Below are 23,763 nucleotides of genomic sequence, written 5' to 3'. Positions count from 1 at the left end.
TATAACAATGGTTAAGCCTCGAAAGAGCACGCCTCGATCTGAGGGCAACGAGCGGCCATCCATTCTGCAACCATCAGAACCGAAGTTGGACATTATATTGGTACATGTTACAAACTGCATGGTTATCCACCCAAGCCTGCTCAAGCCAATTCAGTTGCTCCAGGCTCCACTTCTCCTGTTTTCTCCACAGAACAATACAACCAACTTCTCAGTTTGCTTAATTCAGCTAGACCACTTCACAGGCAAATCTGACAGGTATATCTCTCTCGTGTTTTTCTAAATCCATATGGATCATTGACTCTGGTGCTACCAATCATGTCTGTTCATCATTACATCTGTTTTCTCATTATCATACTTGTTTAACATATTCTATTATTAAACTTCCGGATGGAACAGACTATTTAATTACTCATGTTGGTAGTGTTATTCTCTCTCCTCTATTGCGTCTTGACAATGTTCTGTTTGTTCCCACATTTCATTTTAACTTGCTTTTCATTAGTGAACTAGTCAAATCTCACCCTATCTCTGTCACGTTCACTAATGATTCTTGCCTTTTTTAGGACCAGTTATCGAAGAAGAAGATTGGATTGGGACGGCTTAATGGGGGACTCTACCATCTCCAACTAGCTTCCGTTTGCTCATCCCACAACTCCACCACCAATAATTTATGGCATTATTGCTTAGGACATCTCTCTTCCACGCCTTTGCATATTTTAGCTAAGCAATTTTCTTTCATTTCTAGTTCCAATAATGCTACTTGCAATGTATGTCCGCAAGCTAAGCAAACACGTTTATCTTTTTCTCATAATTCAATAAAAACTATTAGACCTTTCCAAATGATTTATTGTGACATTTGGGGTCCTTTTAATTTACCATCCTATTCCAATGCTCATTTTTTCTTAATAACTATTGTCGATGATTTTAGTCGTGCTACATGGATTTATCTTATGACTATCAAATCTGAAACTGTCATGCATTTACAATCTTTTTTTTTTGCCATGGTTCATACTCAATTTCACTCTACAATACATTCACTCATATTTTTCCATAGCAACTGATAGTTAGTAAATTGATTCTTAATTATCTATAGATGAATATAAACAACTAATGATCAACTACCTTATCAATATTATTCCTACTCTCAATTCATTATGCAATATAAAGAGTCATGATTCGTTCGACTCTTAAACTACCAAGACTAAATAGAATCCAATTAATCAAACACAAAGAGACAATGGTGAGAGTAATATTATGTTGAGAATTTATACTACGAGATAATACTATCAATTGATCTTATACTAATATTAACTAAAGTAATTATTTATAGGTGAATCAAATATGGAGAAAACTAGAGAGAGATTGAAATCAACTTTTAATTTCTTAACATGCTAGAATAGATTTGTATAGAAAACCCTAGTCTAGATATTTTCACACAAGGTTAAAATATAAAGACTAGACCTTTAATGATCCTTAATTACTTTATACTATCTCTAGTCATAAACTAATTAGCATAAGAGAAAGCTTGTTCCCATTCTCATGGCAAACTCATTATTCTCTAGTTTATGTTAAACTCTTCTTATATCTAAGTCAAGAAAAACCTAAACTTAAATCCCTAAACAACAAATTTATACTAACAAATCAAGTCCTCTTAAAGCTTCATTCAAACTCCCTCTAATGAGAGTTTAGCTTTGATTCATAGGACTATCATGAACATAATAATAAATAGAATACGATATCATGAAGAACTACTTTATTAAAGATACCTAAATTGAATAAACTAAAGCTTTTATTAAAAGGTTCTAATGGAGACTACCAACTAAACTAATTAACTAAACCTAACTTAAACTAAAGAGGAAGAGAGAGAGAACCCTAATTTAAAACTAAACTAAAGAGGAGAGTAGCCAAGTTTTGTTTAGCCTTAAACTCTTTATATAGGAGAGGGTTAGGTTTACAATTTCGTGCATGGGCTTTAGAGCCATGTTTTGGGCCATGAAATCAAGCCCAAAACCTAATTACATATGTCCAAAAAGGGTTTCTCTGCACGAAATTACTTCAACACCCCTTTCATATATTTTTACTGCTTTGATTGGGTCAAGGCTTGGACCATTAGAAATCTTTTTCCGAGCCAGTTGTTTTGACATATAATAGGTCCAATTCCAAGGTCTGAGTCCAAAGATACGGCCTGCGGAAGTTCTATTGACTTTTCTGCTCTTTTTCTACCCGCGTTGACTTTGACTTTTCAGCTTTGACTAGACTTTAAAAAGACTTTTTCTTCTTGAAACTTGGGCTTTAACCATAGAACTTCTTAGCAACCAATCTTTTCTCTTTTATCTTGCAAAAGTGACATATTTCTTCACATATTTGACTCCAAGACCTGAAATACACAAAAGCACGTAAATAATATTAACTCTTATTTATTATACACATAATTGGTCTAAATGTAATATTATTAAGGGGTTAAAACTACAGTTTTGGACTCTTATCAGCAACATTGATGACCATTTTCATGAAATCCAAGTCCTTCGATCCGACAATGGATCCGAATTTATATCCCATAACATGCAATAATTTTTTTCAAAACATGGGGTTATCCACCAACATAGTTGCGTTGCTACTCCCCAACAAAACGCTGTTGTTGAAAGAAAATATCGTCACTTATTCAACGTTGCATGAGCGTTACATTTTCAAGCTCATCTCCTATTATCCTTCTGTGGTGAATGCATTCTCACCGCAGGCTATCTCATTAACAAAATTCCTAGCATCTTGTTAAATGACAAATCACCTCACGAGCTTTTATTTACAACACCTCCCACTCTTGTCTGTCTTCGTGTTTTTGGTTGTTTATGTTTTGTTCACAACACTTCCATTAAAAATAAGTTTGATCACCGCGGGAAACCTAGCATCTTCACTGGTTATCCTTATGCTCAGAAAGTCTATCGTATTTATGATTTATCTTCCAAGAAAATTTATACTTCCCGTGATGTGATTTTCCATGAAAATGTCTTCCCCTATCAAAATTTATCTTCCCCACCATCCTATTTGCCAATTTATCCTTTACCCATCCCCGACAATGAGATATTCGACCTTCAATCATCTCATGTAACTCCAGTAGACGGAGCACGCCCGCGCCCTCAGCCACCACAAATCGAGCGCGCTCGCGTCCTCAACCACCACAAATCGAGCTCGCCTGCGCCTTCCCTACTGACACTCTTCCAACTCAGATAGCCCTGACACCTGCAATTTTGGAACTCCCTCAGCCACCACAACCTAACCCTCTTACCTCACCTCGATCTACTAAAGTACGAAACCCCCCACCACTTCTCATCAAAGATTATCACTGTCCTACTCTCACCAAGGCACCTACAGTCCCTCGTTCGGCCAACCTCATCCACTCGGACTCTAAGGTAACACGGTCTTCCACTCCATATCCTATGACTTTCTATGTTTCTGACACTAACTTTTCTACTTGTCATAAAGTTTTTTTGTCTAAAGTGTCTTCTTCAGTTGTTCCTACATCTTTTTCTCAAGCTGTCAAAATTCCAGAATGGAGAGCTGCTATGGCTACTGAAATTGCAACTTTGGAACAAAATAACACATGGACTCTTATTCCGTCATCCTCTCATCATAAGCCTATTGGTTGTAAATGGGTTTTCAAGATTAAATATCATTCAGATGGTTCTATTAAATGTTACAAAGCTCGTCTTGTTGCCAAGGGTTACAATCAGATTGAAGGCCAAGACTATCATGACACTTTTGCACCCGTTGCCAAATTAGTCATTGTTCGATTACTTCTCTCCATTGTTGCTATCACACATTGGACTCTTCATCAGCTGGATGTCCACAATGCCTTTCTCCAAGGCGATTTGGATGAAACTGTTTATATGACCTTACCTCCTGGATTCGCCAAACAGGGGGAGCACAGGATATGTCGCCTCAATAAGTCCTTATATGGCATCAAGCAGGCTTCTCGGCAATGGTTTGCCAAACTCTCTACCACTTTTATCACTGCCGGCTTCACTCAGTCTAAGTCTGATTATTCTCTATTCACTAATATTTGTGGTTCTGATTCTATATTTGTCATTGTGTATGTGGATGACATCACTACAACAGAAGGGGTTTTCAGCAACGCACCCTTTTGCAACACCAAAAAATTGTTGCTAAAAGGTCACCAATTGCAACGCCGTATGGGGCTGCTAAAAGTTTGGTGTGCTATTGTATAGGTTGTGCATGAATTTATCTATTGCGGCGCCTCTTTTGTGGCAAATGGATGTAAATATATTTTTGAAAAAAAAGAAAATGTAATTTTTCGGGAGAGGCTTTATCATTTACAATGCTATTGGCGCGGGTAAAGTGAATTTGACCTTTTGCGACGTCACTTGCGTTGTAACAAATGTTTTACGAATGATTTATATTATTTAGTATAGCCTTTGTTGCGATGAGATTGGTGTTGCTAATGGGCTTCTTTAGGCGGGTCTTATTATTTTTGGAATTAGAACTGATGGGCGGGCCTATTTTTTACGTTAGCGCTCGAACTAAAATCTAAAATGTGAAAGCCCTAAAAGACTTTCTCTTTCTTTAACTTTCCCTTGAACCACCGCCAACTTCCCATCTCCCACCGGCAACGTATCTAACCACTCTCTCTCACAACAATGCAACCATCGGCAATAAGCTTTAACTTTTGGTTACTCCTCCACATCCGACCGAGCTTTGATTTTCAAGGTTGGTTCTCCTGCTTAATTAGTTTTCTTTTTGTTCTCTGTGGTGTTTACTCTACAAGCTAATTCTCTCAATTAATTTTCTCGGTTGATTTAAAGCTGGAACTACTAGACAAAGAAAAATTGAATCTTTAAATTTTAAGGTTGGGTGTTTTTGTTTTTTTTTCCCTTTAGTACTCATTTAGATTTCAGGTTGGTTTTCTTTAGTTTGTTTGAATTGTTTACTTTAATTTGGTTTGAGGAAATGAAATAAAGTTTGGTTTAGGTGTTGGGTTAGTCAAAGCTTCAACTTTTGGTTAATCTCCCCCTCACGTTGGTTAGTTTTCTTAAGGGATTAATATAATTAATCGACTGTTTGGAATCTAATTCTTATATATATATATATGTCTGTTTAGGTCTTTTGTTGTTGGATTTTGGCTACATCGACCTCGACAAGTGATTCAATTATTATTCCTGTTTATTTGTTTCTTTTGTAATTACTGTATATTTCGAATTCTATTGCATATTGAAAATTTTAATCTTTTATTTTCTTATCTGGAACTTGTGTAATGGGATGTGCTAGATATATATGTAAGGGGGTGTGAAAAGTTCAATCAATCCCATTACGTTTACTGACAGCTGAGGTGGTTGTTTTCTCTCATGCATCCCCTTTATCATAGAAATCTTGTATCATGATGCAGTGTAAAGTTTATGATTCTAGTCTTGCAAGTGTCAGTTGATAGTTTGTTAATTCGTTTATGATTTCCTTGGCAGAATAAAGAATTGTTTGAAAGCCTTAAAGCTACTGTTTCACTTGGTCAGGTCTATTCAAATTTATGCTCTTCTTTTTCGTCTTTTGGATTCTATGTGTTTGTGAGTTTGCACGCATGTTAGCTTGTGACTATAGTTTACGAAGTGACCGGACTTCATTTTGAGAATCTCTTTGATTAAGCTAGGTAGCTCGATCTGTAATTGATTGGAATTGTAAATAGGAATGTATCTTTTATGAAATAGTTACATATACTTTGCCACTTGGGCATCTCAATACAACATTTTTTATTGGTTCTCTAGACTATTTAAACCTGACACACAAACTTTAACTTGGTACTTGGTGGCTAACAGCTTAGCACAATGGAACAAACGTGCATGGCTTTCATTCAGTAGGACCAAGTTTCGAAGTTTGTCTTTGTGACCAGCTGGGCACATTTGCAATTCTTATGTTATGTGAAATCTTTGTGGTAAGGTTGAGGTTGCTGCTAAGGGGTTAAAGTTACATAATTTTTTTTGTTAATGTTAAAGTGCTTTTTAGACTCCCTTTCAAACTTTGTGGAGAGATTTTTTACGTCCATGCATTTTCCTTTCTACTTTTTTTTTGGGACCAATAATTTCCTTTGTACTTTGAAGATATTTGTTTCTTTTCCGTGTTTTATTAGCAAACATTTGAAGCTAAAGCTTCCCACCTAAGGAGGGATATACATTTTGTACAAGTACTGAGCATGATCAATCTACAATATGTGTCCAGGTTAGTGTATATTACAAATGTAGTGTTATTCAAATAGTTCATGCTTATCTTATGTTTTAACAGTTCCTTGTTTCTTATATTTTCACATAGAGAAACGTCCAGTCTCATCTTATGTTTGCCCGCTACACCTGATCTGTTTACTTACTTACTCTTACGCCGCTAACTCGCCCCTTTGTCAAACAGAAAATTTGTGATTAATGTTTTTCCAAGAGAGATTTGTTTCATGGGATTTAATCAATTTCGAGATAACTATATGATCGATGGAAAAGAACTCTTCTTACCGTTCTTGGATGAGATATCACCGTGAAGTGAAAACCCGAAACTAGGCCTTCTAAACAAGAACTAACATGTTAAAGCTAAGTTACACATTCTATTGGGGATCAGAAATGACTTGGGAATGGAAAGGAAAATGAAAGAGAGAAGTTGAAGAATTGAATTGGCTACCTTGCTGCCTTTACCGATTTATAGGCATTATTAAGAAATTACCGAGAAACGCCGACCGGGTGAAAGTTCTAACAAGATGAGATAGTCATTTTAGTTGTGATGTTGTAAAGGAATTTATAGAAAATTAGGTGACAAATTGTGGGACTAGGTTCGTTTTATGGAATGAATTAAAAAGTGGGTCGAAAACACGCCAATGGAAGCCATTATTTTAAGTACATTAGCCCATTTTAGGCATTTGTTAAATTATATGTTTGTTCACAAAGGCTTTTGATTTCACGCAGCCTTGCCTAGTTCCTGATTTGACAAGGCTTGGAGATCTTCTCAAGGTGAGTATCAATGCTAGATTTGTAGGCCTCATTTTCGAATTGCCAAACTATTTTTTTTTTGTTTAACTTCCCCCAATAAAGAATCAAGTAGAAGCAGATTTTAAGTAGTAGCTAATCCATAACCCCAAAGTCCCAATCACGGACTTGGTATTCTCGGTTGTTTTTTAGAAATGTTGGGATAGTTACCGTAAAAGAGATGGTTGAAGATAGAATCAGTGCTCTAATCCATTGCCATCTTCTCTTCCAGCTTTCTTTGAAATAGACGGAGATATATCTGGGTATCTAATCTTTATATTAACCTGAAGCATAATAAGGATGATAACGATTTGTGGCAGGTGTAGATGATGTTGTTCATGATAAGTACTAGCAAGAAGCAAGAGAAAAAATATATGGCTATTTTTCACAACGAATCTTTCTATAAATTTGTCCCACAAGGCATACAACGTTGTTTGCATTCGCGTCGGAACGAAATTCCATCTGTCAAAAATGAGCACAACACTCTTTTCTATGCGGATCGATTTACTGAATCGAGTGAATTGTCATCACATAAGAAATTTCTGCATGATGAAAGTAATTGTACTGTAGAAGTGGAGGCAAAGTTGTGCATTTGCTTCGATTTTGATTATGGTAGTAAAAGCAGTAAAATGAGGTATTTGAGTTCTGTTTTCCCAGCAAAGTTGTGCAGTTTGATTGAACACTCAAGACATTAGTTTTCTACTTTGGCAGAGCTCCAAATGGGATGAAGAGTGGTTGGGTCATGCATGAATTCCGCCTTGAGAATCTGCATATGCCTCCTAAGGTATGATTTTCCGTTGTTTCTTTTCCGTTTTTGTATGTATACATCAAACACTACACAAGAGATACTAAGCACGCAGTGTGCTATGTTTGTAAATGCACATTGGGATCTTGCTTTTCTACTTTCTAATATGAATGTATACACTGACAGGAAGAGTGGGTGCTATGTAGAGTCTTTCACAAAGGCAAGGAAGACCTGAGCTCGAAAAAGTGTCTAGAATATGACACTGACGATGCAATAATAGGTACCTCTTCTCCAAATTATTCTTCGTCTCCTCCTGCGGACAAAGTGATGCCACCGGATCTCGGCAGATCAACTCGAATCCCACAATGCTTATATCGTATTTTTGTTTTATATCCTTAAAAGGATGTTGCCCATTGCCCTTAATTAACTAGTCACATTTGTTAAGGTCGATCAAACCTTCACCGGATTGAAGCCAAGTAATAAGAAAAGTTGAATAAAGACGTGTGGGAACGTCTTGATTGCATTCTCGTTAAATTGGCACTCGGGCCAATATTACAAAGAATGCAATCCTAAGCACATTTTCCTCCATACCGGGTCCCATTAATAACATTAATATAGGTCTTAAATGCCGATGATGCCAAAGAACCGACCGAAATTATTATGGTTTTATGAATGTAGACGAGAGAGATACAACAATGTATTGAGAATTGTGACCAATTCGTTATATTACAAATTGGGAGAGAGTCGGCCGACGCCAATACATTACATGAGAAGAAAGAAGTAGTAGCAGCAGCAGGGAAATAGAAGCAGCAAACAGAGGTTGAGCACTCCAAAGAAAGATGCAACGGGAGGTGGTAGCAGTGGAAGAAAGCTTGGCAGCGGTCAATTTGGGGCATCTTTGGTGGCGGCAACTTTTAACAAGGGAGCAGGGAGTCCCGAACATTCCTAAAGTTTCTAAGTTCAGCTTGAAATCCCTTCCGGGTAAGATATGCCCCCTCTAAACCTCGATATTGATGTGCGATAAAAAACAATTATTTCAAAAAGACCGACAAGCAAAACTCGTACCTAGCTATCTCAAAATGCTATTAGGTATTTGCAAAGATCATTACCAGTCGACAATTGCATAATGTTTAGGAGCACGCACGCTCTGTAAAATGACTGTCACCACGATCTGCAGTGATGAAACTTTTATCAATATAGGCTGCTTATTAGCATTTCCCAACACGGGGCGGATCAAACATTAGCCCCACCATCCCCATTCCCCACTAAAAAGCTAGTTAGAAAACCATGTGGTTTTGTATAGCTTTTGTACAAAAGCATGTTATTACAACTTCCGGGCAACCCTTTGTTCTTGATACACAAAGTAATGGACTACTTGAGTATAGAACAGTGTCTCTGATGTATATGTTTTCTGTAGAAGGTGAGAATGATGGGAACCTAGGGCTTCTGGGACGTGTTTTCCGACAAAGGTTGCCAGAATGGATAGCAGATGTTGAATATTACAATTGCAAGGAGTATCCACGACTTAATGATGCCTTGCATTATAATGTTCGTGGGTCATTGGCATTACCAGTCTTTGAACCATAAAAAAAGTCATGTCTTGGTGTTGTTAAGCTTATAATGATGTCGCAGCAGACAAACTTCGGTCCTGAGGTTGATAAAGTCTGTAAAGCTCTTGAGGTTGGTTTTACTCTATCTATCTATTTTACTAGTGTTTCAGTGTGTTCATCTGGAGAATGCATAATTTATTTTATCCGATGATTGTTTCTTGCTCTGGCATTGCGCATTACTTTTGAGTGACCCAAGTTCAGTTCTTTCAAGCCTTTGTAAATCAAGAGTTCTCAATTGTTGGATCACCCAAGCTTTGAAGTTAGATGCCATTGTATTCTAAATACTTATTTTCCTCTCTGCAACTGCTACTCACAGGTATATGCATTAAAAGCAGATCTGCAATGGTGTGCGTCAAAATGCCCTTGTGGAAATCTTTCAAATATTGACCATGGTATGCGAGACCCATAAATTAGCTTTAACTCAAACCTGGGTTCCATGCAAGCATCGCAGGGTTTTAGCCGACGGTGGTGGTGGTGTGAAGAAGAGCTGCAGAAGCTTTGATGGAAGCTGTATGGGGCAAGTTTGCATGTGAACAACTGATGTAGTAGATGCTGACATGTGGGGTTTTGGCGACGCCTGGTCAGAGCATCACTTACAGAAGGGGCAGGGGGTTGGTGGGAGGGCATTTTCATCAAAAAGCTCGTGTTTTACAGGAGAGACTTTCTAAAGTCCCTCAAAGGGAGCAAATCAAAGGCGATTTACGGATCTGCCAGGTCCTTCAACCGACCCCTTTTTCTTGTTAGGCTTGTACTAATGAGTGGTAGTTCCTTCTCGTACTCGTGAATGTCTATCCCGTCTAGAGCTTGGCTAGACACGGACTAGACTTAGCTCTTGCTTGTGATGTACCTTGAATACCTAGGGGAGCCCGTATCCAAGCTCGTGGCTAGTCAAGTTTCTAGGAGTAGGGGAGACCACACCGACATGATGTTCGGTAAAACTTCCAAAGTAGATTCCCCGCCCATGTCAAGTATGTCGACGGGACGGAATTCTACCGAAAAGGGGACCGGAAAGAATGTGAGTGACGCTCATGTTCGTGGTTACCTCTTTGGGCTAATCTACCCTCGACCTTGCCTCGAGAGCCGAGCAGGTCTTCGTTCGATCACGCTCATACGGGAGAAACGGACTATCATGATTGGGTCGACCAGGCCAGATCATGACATTGGGGACCATTATGGGCGGAGTAGGATACTCTACTGGGTGGAAAGAAAGATGGAGGGCTTGTCGCCTGCGGGTGTCAGCTGGTGCGACGTGGATCGTTCCGAAAGTGGTGATTCTCCCAGATTCAATAAAGAAGCAATAGAGGAAGAGCCCAAGCAAGGGGAGTCCTATCTTACTTCTTCGACGGTGGAAGAATCCTTCTTAGTTGTTTTTCCTTTCCCAACTAAACAAAGGATCGATATCGCGTGCCCTTGTCTACAAAGATCTAGAACAATAGCAAGGCATATTTTAGATAATAGCTTCTTGCCAAAACCCTTCTATCCCCATTCCTAGCCACACCGTCCTCAGATGATCCCCAAAGCTACCTGACCCGATAAGTTTCCCTTCATCAAACCCTCTAGTATCCTTTGAGAGTTCTTTATAAGTGATTCCGGGAAGTTGAATTTCAGTTCGGCTACCGACATGCTAAACAACCCATCTTTCTTGGTGGAAATTATTCCTTTGTTGTATCGATGTCCAATCCAACAAAATATGGTAAATTAATAGTAACATCTGCCTGTTCTTTGAAAGTAATATCTCAAGTGTCTAAGGGTTGAATACTATGTATGCTGGTCTTCTGGTACAATTTAAGGATGAATGATCTAGGAAAATGCACTTTTATCCACTCTGGGAAAAAATCTTACGGATTTACCTACTATGCCTTGCTTTTTTTTGAGAATATGTCTAAGTTATTGTGATTTTTAAGTTCAGTATAAACAAACCCTGGCACAAAATGCTTGATACATGACGTAAAACGTATTACGACGCCCACCGGCCCGATCGGCCTTTGCATTTTGTCATCATCACTTACCATATATAATTTACCAGGGTATCAAGCATTGCTCTTTAATTAAGTGTAATGCACTGTTTTGTGGACCATATTATATTCAACTTGGGTTTCTGCCAAGAGATATTACAAAGTGGGTAGCTCCATTATGTGATGTTGGTTTTTTTTGTTTCTCTGCGTATATATATCTAAAAGTAGTACTTGCAGCTGCTTTGGAAGGAAGCAACAACAAAGTACAACTGATAATGTATGTCTCACAGGCATGTCCTATATCCAATGGGACCCCAGTTTGACCACATAAAAATATTTCCCATGCATTGATTACTTGCATTTTTGCTTCAATCTTATTTTAATTTGGATAATTATACTTACTAATGTCTCTTTTCTTTTCCAATTTGTTGTTTGTATTAGATTGGCAGATTGGTTGGCGGTATATTGATAAAGAAAACTTGGGTGGATGTTGTTCGAATCGGCAGATTATGGGAATTTGGCCAAAATCTTATTTTTTGAAGAACTAATATTATTTAGTTGATGGCTTTGAAGATTTTGTAATTCAGTATATTGGAAGAGACTAATTGTATGGATGCTCAAATAATGATTTTGGATGATCTTAATTAGTGAAATATATTTTGCTATAATTTATTGTGAATGAATACATATGATCGGTGTTTTTAGTTTAATCATAAATTGTATTGGGCAGGTTTATATAAATTGAAATGATTCAAAATAATGCGTAATTCCTATTATATATATGAGTAAACCCATTTGCAATGCCGAGCTCGTTGTAAAAGAATTAGGGTGCTGCAAATGTGTTTAAACAATTACCAACACATATATTTGGTGCGGCTAAAACCACTAGCAGGGGTAGCTAAAAACACACTTTTGGCAACGCCTTTGGCGCAAAATAATGGTTTAAACCTTTTATGACAAAGACCTAGGGGCAGCTAAAAACACACTTTTGGCAACGCCCTTGGCGCAGCTAATGGTTTAAACCTTTTGTGACAAAGACCTGTAGCTAATGCTTTGCTTCTTTTGTGACGCCAGAGGGTGCAACTAAAAGTAACCCTTTTGCAACGCTAGCAGGTGCAGCTAAAAAGAACATTTTGCAACGCCAATCGCTGCAAATAGTTTAAATATTTTAAAAATCATTTTAGTTTGACAAAATACTTTAGCAACACTAATAAAGTAATAACAATGGGACAAGGCGTTGCAATAACCTTCAAGCTTTTGCAAACGCCAATTGTTGCGTCTTCATTTAGCTTTTGTGACCCAATTTTTTGCAGCGCCTTTGTGACGCCCACATTGGCGTTGCCATTTATCATTGGCAGCGCTTTTTCGTACTTGTAGCGACACCAGATGGCGTTGCAATTGAGCCTTTCTATTGTAGTGCATTCTGATCACAGGCAACAATCCATCTCTCATTCAGAACTTGAAGCAATTTTTAGAAGCAAAGTTCTATATCAAGGACTTGGGACGTCTAAAATATTTCTTGGGTATTGAGGTTGCTCGTTCCAAAGAAGGATTATTTCTTACACAGCGCAAATGTCTTTTGGACATTCTGTCTGATTGTGGTACCACTGGTGGTCGTATTTCTGAGTTCCCTACGGAACAAAACATCAACCTCCATATCGCTGATGGCACATTACTTCAGGATTCTACTGTCTATCGTCGGTTGATTGGGCGTCTCTTATATCTCATAGTTACACATCCATATATCAATTATTCTGTTAATTATCTCAACCGTTTCATGCAGTCCCCACGGACTCCACATCTAGATGCTGCTCATCGTATACTCCGCTATCTTAAAGGTTCGATCAACAAAGGGATTCTCTTATCCGCTAATAGTTCTTTACACATCTCTGGTTTCTGTGACTCTGATTGGGCTGGCTGCCTTGTCACTCGTCGTTCTACTAGTGGTTATTGCACTTTCCTTGGTTCTAGCCCTATATCCTGGAAAACAAAGAAACAGAGCATCAGATCCCGCTCTTCCGGCCGGGCCAATATCGTTCCATGGCTACTCTGGCGTGTGAACTTCAATGGTTGAAGTATCTTCTCTTTGACTTAGGCATTTCTCATCCTTCTCCGATTGACATGTTCTGTGACAATCAAGCCGCTCTTCATCTATATCAAAATTCAGTTTTTCATGAACGAACGAAGCACATCGAATTGGACTGTCATTTCTTACGCGACAAGATACAGGCCAAGTTACTATCTCCTACGTTCGTTCCATCCTCAGATCAGGTGGCTGATGCCTTCACTAAACCTCTCGGCAAGGACACCTTTCTAAGATTTATTCGCAAGTTGGGAGTTTTTGACATTCACTCTCCAACTTGAGAGAGAGTATTAGAAGTTGTTCTTCACGTCATAGTGTAGAGCGCGCCCGAGCTCGTATATAACACAATTAGAGCGCGCCCGCGCCTCGTGCATAATAATTGTCCAGTAGCTATAGCGCGCCCGCGTCTCGAGTCAATTATGTGCACCGCTTGTCTTTGTTCATATATTTAGAAACTTGTAATCTTTATAAAAACAATTGTAATCTCCTTAGAAATTAATCAAGTAAATATTCTCAAATCTCTCTCTCTAATTTATCAGAGTCTGTATATAATATTATAATTATTGTCCATTTTCGCAAACTGAGAACTTCAGATTCTACACCAGCTGAACATCAACCGAAGAGTGCGACCAGTGAGTAAAATCAGGGAAGTGTCTTGGATCCCTCCTGATATAGGGGTAGTCAAGGCTAACACGATGGTTCGCATTCAAAATCCGTGAAATGGGGGTGCGGGAGTCATTTTAGGAGCTATAATGGGTGAAGTTCTCGGGTACATTGGTACAAGGTCTAGGGGTCACTACAAACTATGAGGCTGAAAGTTTGGCAGATGGTATTGGCGGCCTAAACAAATGGTGGAAAAAAGGATGGCAGAAAATCTGGATAGAGAGTGACTCTATGGCGCTTGTTTTAGCATTCCAAAAGGAGAAGTCCCATGGTGGCCGAGCACGGTGGTATAGAGCATCAAGGATTACCGACCGGAAAATCTCACATACACTCGGAGAGAAGCAAACTTTGGGGCAGAATCTGGTACGCAAAACATGGTTCAACTTTGCAAAAGGAGAGATCTATCGAGTCCCAATAGACCCCCTTCATTAGGTCCCTAGAATGTCCTCACCGGACTTACTACAGATTTGATTTTTAGAGTCTGTTGTAAATCCATTTTGACTGAGTTGTATTCTTTTTTACCAATTAATAAAACATCCTACTTGCATGCAAAAAAAAAAAAAAAACTGAGAACTTCCACGTTCATTTTCCAAGTTTGGTTTAATACAAATTGAGATATGAACCCTAACAACTTTGCCAATTAGACTTCCACCCCTAGTTATTTCATTATTAGACTTCCACCCCTAACTTCACACCAAGATACATTCCATCTGTTTGCTGCATGTGCAAGTACACATCTATCCTTCACTAGGTAAAATGACCAATAAGCTTTTTGACTCTCCCAAGACCGAAACCCATCCAATTGCCATGTGGCGTCCTCACAACCCATTTAATCCAACGAATATAATTTTTTCTCCTAAATGACGTCAACTACCCCTGCCCACCTAAAATACCCAAACTAACTTCACTCATGTTTGCCTCAATCTCCACGTGTCATCATCCTAACTAAAATTCTTGCTCTTATTTTTCTGCTCATGGTATGCACCCAGAAGACTTGATTATGTGGGTACGTCACTAATCACAAGCTTTCTCAACATACAAACTGAGCTCAACCGGTACTAAGTTCCATTTCCTGCTCCCTCCATCTTTATTATCTTGACATGATCTTTGATAGCTTCAGATATTAAGATTCTAAGAGAGGGAATTCTTTAAAATAACCAACATTACAGATCTTTCTCGTACAAATGAAACTCGGTGTACCAAGATACAAATACACATGTACATTTCTACAACCAGCATTCAAGTATCCAAGTGGGAATTAAAACCTCAAATCACGGTTTGTATTGGTCTATTTGGCTATACACTATTATTACTATGTTAAGATATTGAGCTTCTTCTCATAAAGTTTAGCTCGCCGAAAAGCGTCCAAAGCCTCAGCTTGCTCCTGCTTTTTTCAAGTTCACTGCCTTCACTTTCTCTATTTTGATTCGTTCTTCCAGGTGACTTTTCTCTTCGCTGGAGGTAGCACTACTATCTGTTGGGGTTAATACCGATACCAATCGATCCCCACTACACAGATAACTTGTACTAGGACCAATAACAATTTTCAGACTAAAATCTAAACTTTCACTACAACCAACCTAGCATGCCCAACTCTCTAAACAACTATCAACAACAAATAATAATGCAAAAAAAGTAAAACATACCACAACATAAGATGTAACGTAGTTCGGCCAATAATGCCTACTTCCACAAGAGCTAATCCTTTTATAAAGTGGGAAAGACGATTACAATCACTCATTTCAGCCTCTCATCTTATTAGATCACTCATTTCTCTTTATAGGCTTTTCTCTCTACAAAGGTTATCTCTCAATTTTGATAGCTCTCAAAATTTGGTTTTCTCTCTCTTGTGTTAACTTAGTTCGTCCTTAGGTTTTGAAAAAAACCCCTTTCTTATGCTGCAACCTCGCGGTTATCAAAAATAGAAAGTCTGACGAAAATAGATATGGGTGCGGGCGTGCTCTTGGCAAGGCCAATTTCGAGCCAGCATACTCAAGTGCCTGTTCGCGTTTTCCAAGAACAAGGGCACGGGCGCCATGCTTAGACTAACTGGAATCTACCGGGACCTCTTCACGTGAACATAACTGATTTTTCTCTTCTTCCTCATTCTCATGTGAGGGATAACTCCAACAATCTTCCCCTCCCGAACAGTGAGGGGGGTTACCTCCATGCAATTTCCAAATCAACAGGAGGAGTGTACTACCATTCCGGCGGTAGCACAACAAACATCAAACTTACCTTTTGGTAATACCTTGGTCATCATATCCGACCCATTTCTGTCGGTATGGATCTTCTCAATGCACAAATGCTTGTCTTCGAGTACTTCTCTAATCCAATGATAACACACGTATATGTGCTTAGATCTAGACTGAAAACTCGGATTCTTGCTCAAATAGATGGCGCTTTGACTGTCACATATAACTACAAACTGTTTCTGTTTTACTTCTAATTCATTGAAGAACCTCTTCATCCATATCATCTCTTTGCAACACTCAGTGGCTGCAATATACTAGGCTTCTGTAGTGGAGAGGGCAACACACTTTTGCAACTTAGATTGCCAAGAAACTGCCTCCCTACAAAAGTAACCAGATAACCGGAGGTGGACTTCATCGAGTCAACATCACCTGCCATGTCTGCATCAGTGTAGCCTTCAAGTAAGGGCCTACTTCCACCAAAACACAAATACGATTTGGAAGTGCCCTTGAGATATCTCAATATCCACTTAACACCTTCCCAATGCTCCTTCCCCGGATTTGACAGAAATTGACTTACAACACCAACGGCGAAAGTAATATCCAGTCTTGTACACACCATTGCATACATCAAGCTGCCCATTGTGGATGCATAAGGAATTTTTCCCATCTGACTCTGATCATGCTCACCCTTTGGACACATCTCTTTGGTCATGCGAAACTGGCCACCAAACGAACAACTGACTGGTTTCGCTTGATCCATGTTGAATCTTTTCAACACCTTCTCAATGTAGTTTTAATTTGTTGAGAAAGCCACAACTTCCTACTCTTTCCGTCACGAGTGATCCGCATCCTATGTATCTGCTTTGCTTGACCCAAATCCTTCATCTCAAAGACTTACTCAAGTCTTTCACATACAACAAGAGCACTATGAAATCCCCATCTGGAAATTTCTGAACAAACACACAATGATCGGAAGCAGACTTCTTGTATCCATGTTTCACCATAAAGGAATCAAACTTTATATACCACTGCCTTGGTGCCTGCTTTAACCCATACAAGCTCTTTATCAGCTTGCATACTAGGTGCTCATTGCCTTTAACCTCAAACCCCTCTGGTTGGTCCATGTAGACATCTTCTTCAAGGTCTCCATGAAGAAAAGCTGTCTTGACATCTAGTTGCTCAACCTCTAGGTTTATACTTGTGGTCATACCCAACACCACCCTGATAGAAGTCATCTTAACTACAGGAGCGAAAATTTCATCAAAGTCAATAACTTTCCTTTGACCGAATCCCTTAACAATAAGGCGAGCTTTGTGCCTTGGGTGTGGATTATTCTCCTCATGCTTGACTTTGTAGATCCATTTATTCTTGAGAATTTTCTTTCTTGTCGGTTTCTCAACTAATTCATAAGTATGATTCTTATGCAAATAATCAATCTCATCATGCATGCCTTTCAACCACTTCTTTTTGTATGTACCTTCAAGAGCCTCTTGATAGTACATAGGTTCTCCACCATCCGATAGTAGAACATACGTATGTGGTGGATACCTGGTTGAAGCTTGTCTCTTTCTGTCTGACCTCCTTGCCCCATCTGCTTGTGCCTCAGGAGGATGTACTTCTGCTTGCTCAGGTGGTGGTTTATACCGGGAGCACTAAAATCCAGCTTGAAGACTCTAAATTGTTTAGTAGAACATAATTCAACACAATCATCATCATCATCATCACCCACCCAATCATTATAATCCCTTAAAATCTGCAAAAGATCTGTTGCTGTTTCGATCAGATAGTTGAGTGCATTACAGCCCTCGTACAGCTCACGTCTTTGTACCAACATAGGCGAGCGAATGGAGGAGAAGATCCATTGCCGTCACCGCCTTCTACTACAGCAATGTCTCCGTTCTGTTATCGTCAACAGCATAAAAGTCCCCTTTGTAATATGTGAAGTCGGTGTAATTAGCATGATGGCCCTACACTATGGTCCAACAGTCGTCCTTTCCTGGCCTAAAGTAGTACATCGTCCTGCGATGGTTCTCCATAATAATGACTAAAGGAGAATGAGAAGAATCGGGGTCTGGATTTGAAGAAGTAATTGCCTTATATAAGAGAGCATCACGCATTCGGTCGGGAGACCAGTCGGATATATACATGTCCATTCTTTGATCAGCCTGAGAGAGGAAACCATGCTCGTTCCCTATTTGACCGACCCGATATGAGAGGACACCATTCTCGTCGGTTCGAGTACCAAACACATAGGGTAACTTGGTGAGAGTAGGAAGATGAATTACTTTGTTGGTGAAGGGATGGATTAGTTGCATCTCTGAATTCTCATGAACAGTAATTAACCATCCAAAAGAAGATCCGCATGCACGACGTCCCAATAAGTCCGGTATCTCAACTTTATAAGTCAATCCATCCAAAATACTGAATAACCCAAGGACACCGTCAAAGGAATAGTTTGCAGTAAGACTGGTGTTGTCTGCAGCGACATAGGGAACAATTAACCATGGAAACCGACTTGTGCGACGGAGTCCCGTGCCCCAAAGAGATCCCCACGATTTGCAGACCCAATTAAAACGCATCAAGTCAATAAGAGGGAGTGGTTTTCTAATTAAATTAAGCAGATCAGGAAGCAATTCACTCCAGGGTCGATAATCCATTGTTGCTGCCCATCTCCATTGATTTCTTGGCAGAGCGGCTGACCTCACACAGGATATACAACACTAGAATACCGATATTACTTTCATATATATATGGGTGCAGAGAGCTAAAATTTTAGAAGCCCCAAAAATGGTAGTATAGGGGCAGGACTCCACCAAGATTAGGAAATCTTATTAGCATAGTCACCAGTTACCAAAACAGAATATCTATATAATTAGCCTCTGGCACAGGGGCTTTATAAATTTTATTGGATTGCCTACTTGAGTGCACATTAAAATAACAAAGCCCTCTGCGAGAAAAAATTGGCTCCTAATCGCCTACAAGCAAAAAGCCTCCTAACCGCATCTCCATTTCACATCCACAATTTAATTATTATTGATTAACTAGAGTTAATTAAAATCTAACTAAATATTCTCTTTCCAAAACATTCCACTTTTTTCTCCACAAAAGTTTTCTATATTTGTGTTTCCATAAAAAAAAAATTACACTAATATATGAAAATTGAATTCGTGACTCTCCTCCAAATGTACTATTCGCCTATTTTTTCCCCTCCCCTCCGATTATTCTTTGGGCGGTAAAACCCAAAAAGAAATGAAAAGAAAAAATCCTTATATAATAGAATGAATAAACCAACATTTATGATAAAAAATTCCAAAACAAAATAGTAAATCCTTGTTTCATTGGAGAGAGTAGTTAAAAAATTATTTACATCACTAATGTCAAGTAAGAAAAGTTTCTCAACCCCCCTCCATTATTTATTGCTAGTTTTGATTTGTTTATTTTTAATCCAGTGTAACTGCACTTGATTAACCGTGTCTGTACTTGTTTCATTAGATCCAAGTGACCACATTTTCATATTGGACTCGAGTTCAAGTGAGGATGATGAGCCGAATGTAGACGATCACCCCGAAACGATAGACGACGATGACATGGAGCTGTTATGGGGTGAAGAACCGAAAATTGGTATGTTATTCTTATCAACAAGTGAAGCTTATGATTTTTACAATGCATATGCTAGACGCAAGGGGTTTAGCATTAGGATAAACAATACTTCTACTTCACGTAAATATAAGAAAATTTTACATAGGGAAATATGTTGCTCGAAGGAAGGTACTCGTAGAAAGCATTCCCGTGAGAGTTCACCAAAAAAACCTTGACCCTTAACCCGAGTTGGTTGTAAAGCATGTTTTGTAATTAAATTACAAGATGATGCAAAATATAAATTGATGAAATTTGAAGAAGTGCATAACCATGATCTTGCAAAACACTATGAAGTTCATAAGTTGAGGTCTCAACGGAAAGTAACATATGCTCAGGGTTATTAGTAGTATGTATGAAGCTAGAATAGGAGCATAAAAAATACATTCATATATGCGTAAAGAAGCTGGAGGATACCAAAACATTAATTTCACCAAAATAGATTGCAATAACTATACACAAAGACATCGTAGGAAAATTTACAAGAAAGGAGATGCACAAAATTTGGTTAACTACTTCTGAGCCATGAAAACTAAGAACCCATCTTTTTTCTATTCGACAAAAACTAATGAGAAAGACCAGCTATCATGTTGTTTTTGGTCTGACGCGAGGTCACGGTTGGACTTCAGTTTCTTTGATGATGTTATGTGTTTCGACACCACGTACAGAACAAATGGGTATGACTTACCATATGCTCTTTTTGTTGGAATTAACCATCATGGGCAATCTGTGTTATTTGGTTGTGGATTACTCTTAGATGAAACTACCAAGTCGTTTATATGGTTATTCGAGGCATTTATGGAAGCAATGAACGGTAAACATCCCAAGACTATTTTCACTGATCAAGCTCAAGCTATAGCAAATGCAATTGAATATGTATTTCGAAATGCGAACCATCGCCTTTGCTTGTGGCACATTTATTTAAATTCCAGTAAACATCTTTCTCATGTTTTTGACAAGTTTTTTTTTCTTTTGTGACAAGCTTCAAGGATTGTATATATAATAATGAGACAGTGGAAGAATTTGAACTTTGTTGGGATCTATTGCTTAAAGAATACAATTTGGAGGAAAATAAGTGGCTACTAAATTTATTTGAGTTGAAAACAAAGTGGGCGCTTGTATATGGGCGGGAATACTTTTGTGCAGGTATCACAACTACCCAAAGAAGAGAGAGTATGAATAGCTAATTCAAGAAGTATTTAAAAAAAAAAAACTACGCCTTTATATGAATTTGCTATTAAATATGGGGAAGCATTATTAGATAGGCCTGAGCAGGAGATTTTTGAAGATTTTGCTTCAAGACAAACAAAACCAATACTGAAATCAAGGTGGAAGGTTGAAAAGGAAGCAAGTGAAAAGTTTACAAGAGCAATCTTCAAGCGTTTCTAGGAACAAGTTCTCGAGTGTTTGAATATTTTTGGACAACCCATAGAGGATAATGGAACACTATCAAGATATAAGATTTCATCTTATTATGGACGCCATTTTCATGTCCGTAGTGTTACATTTAACTCCTTGGATAATTTAGTTCATTGTAGTTGCAAAATGTTTGAACTTACTGGTATTTTGTGCTCACATACTTTTAAAGTGTTGCAGAATAAATAAGTGTCTACTCTCCCGTCGAAATATTATTTACATATGTGGATGATAAGCACCCAAAACTGTAATATAAACTATGTAGAGACATTACATATTGGTTAATTATGTGTGTAATAAATATGAATTAATTGTATTTCCATGCTTTTGCAGGTTTCGACACGTAAACGATGAAATTTCAACAAAACCGGCATTTTGACATGGAAATAAGGTGAATATGCTAATTGAAAACAAAGCCTTTTTATCAAGTCCAAAAGAAGCCCATTGGAAGCTGAAAAAGATCATAATCAAGCCCATGAAGCATGGTCAAAATAGTTAATTCCGGGTTAACCCTGGTCAAATCTTGCAGAAAAGTCAACGAAACTTCAGAAAATCATATCTTTTGACTCCGAACTACATTTTGGGCGTGTGACCTGTCAAAACGATCAGTGTAACAAGCTGTACACAATGGTATATAGGTTCTATCAATTTACTGGACTGAGAATTAAAATAGGTCCGAACCAAGACAAAGTAAAAAAATCCAATTACTATTCATCATGATGTCATTAAGTGGAAGCTTATGTAATCACCCACTTTCTCCATTTAATAAGTGTACAAACCACTCCTAATTATTTATCTTGTAATGGGAATTACTATTTACCCACTTTCTCCACTTAGATTAAATAAATTCCATTATAAAAGTAGATTAATTTGTAACCTTTGGATTGAAAATGTAAGGTGTAATCTTCGCCACCCATATCACTCATTTGAAACTATAAATAGGAGGGGTGGTGCTCTAATTAATAAACTTGCCAATTTACTTGTGATTTGTGGTCTTGCAGCCCTTCACTCTCTTTTTTTTCTTCTTCTCTCAATCTCTAGTTCTTCTTAAGTATCTCTTGTAAGTAGTTCATAGGTCCTAGGATCATGAGCTAAAACCTTTCTTTGTGGAGGGTTGATGATGCTCATGTGAGGAGAAGCTCTATTAATGGAGTCTTTCATTGCTTTAATTTTTCACAAACTTGTTATCAACATCAACTCCAAAATAGTTTATGTTAATAATAAGCTAGTACTTGTTAGGGAATTCTAGAGATAGAGTACCATAATAAGTCTTCATGTTAGTAGGTTGTCTTAGAGATAAGATAAATTCACTAGGGATCAAACTTGGTATTATTCTTGGGTTTGTCTATGAACCTAATAATGATTATAGTTCTTGTAATGAATTGATTAAAAATGGTAGTTATCATTGTATGAGTGGAGTTAATCCTCCACATATAACTCTCCACAACTTTCTCTCTCTTCTATCTTCTCTAAGTAATTTTAGAATAAATTTGTTATTGTAATTTGAAAGTGAATTTAAAGTAAGTGTAGTGTAAAACTTCCACCTAAAGCCTTTTCTCATTTAAAGTTTCTCTTGAGTAGTCTAGCTAAGTTGTGAACAAGTGCTTCAATGTTAGGCATGAGATGATATCTTTATTCGAACTATATTTCAATATGAATCAAGAGTAAGGTAGTTGATATAAGTGTGAGTTGGAGTAACATCCAATTTAATTCTTATCAAATGGCACCGCTGCCATCCTAACATCTACCAAAGCACAACAACGGAGCTTTTCTACATCACGGGGAATCCCCCCCTCTTCTCTTCCTTCCATTTTTTCTCTTTATTTTTATTTATTTATTTTTGTCTAATGTTATATTTTAACTTTTGTTTTGTTTTTTTTGGTCACAGGTTCTCATATCTGGCACTAGATTCCAGTCGCGGGATGTAACTAAAAAGGTAGCGTGAGCGAGTCCCCCAGTTTAACAGTGTCGGTACACGACTTGTGGTTGTTTTTAAGCCACGCCTGCTACTGTTATGGGGAATTGAATTAGATTCTCACGTTTGAACTTCAAGTCCTCCAAAATCCATATGATATCACTGCCTACCTGAGGTAGTAAAACCTGTTCCTGGAAGGGATATTAGTGTTCCATATCTTGCGAGGAAGTTCCGAAATCATTTATATATATATATAAGGTGGAGTTGCGGGATGCTTTTCAGGTTCCGTTTTCTACCACTACTCGACTCACTTGCTAGAGGAGTAACTTCTTGCATGATATAACCTGTTTAGACCTTGTATACGTATAATAATGTGTATTATAGTATTTGTAAAAAAAAACAAAAAAATCATAAAATATTTCATATTCAAACAGTGTCTAGGAAGCTTGCAAAAATTGAGGTTCTCAATTTGTCAAGTGACCTGGATGTTTGTCTATGCCAACGTAATCCTTATTCAACTGTTATCATTAGCAGATGCTCAAGC

At 38.1% G+C, this 23,763-nt stretch overlaps 1 protein-coding gene across 1 annotated transcript; it reads right to left on the bottom strand.

Moving 5' to 3' along the window:
* Nucleotides 1-18,219: 18,219 nt before the first annotated feature.
* Nucleotides 18,220-18,909, bottom strand: LOC147483984 (F-box protein At1g10110-like). The gene has a single exon (XM_086579690.1). The coding sequence runs from the start codon at nucleotides 18,907-18,909 to the stop codon at nucleotides 18,220-18,222; it is 690 nt and encodes a 229-aa protein (XP_086435816.1).
* Between the last annotated feature and the right edge of the window lie 4,854 nt (nucleotides 18,910-23,763).

This window comes from Coptis chinensis, chromosome 8, assembly GCF_015680905.1.
Source record: "Coptis chinensis isolate HL-2020 chromosome 8, ASM1568090v1, whole genome shotgun sequence".
Taxonomy (NCBI): Eukaryota; Viridiplantae; Streptophyta; class Magnoliopsida; order Ranunculales; family Ranunculaceae; genus Coptis; species Coptis chinensis.
Note: the sequence above shows the minus strand (reverse complement) of the source record. Positions and strands in the feature narration are given on the sequence as shown.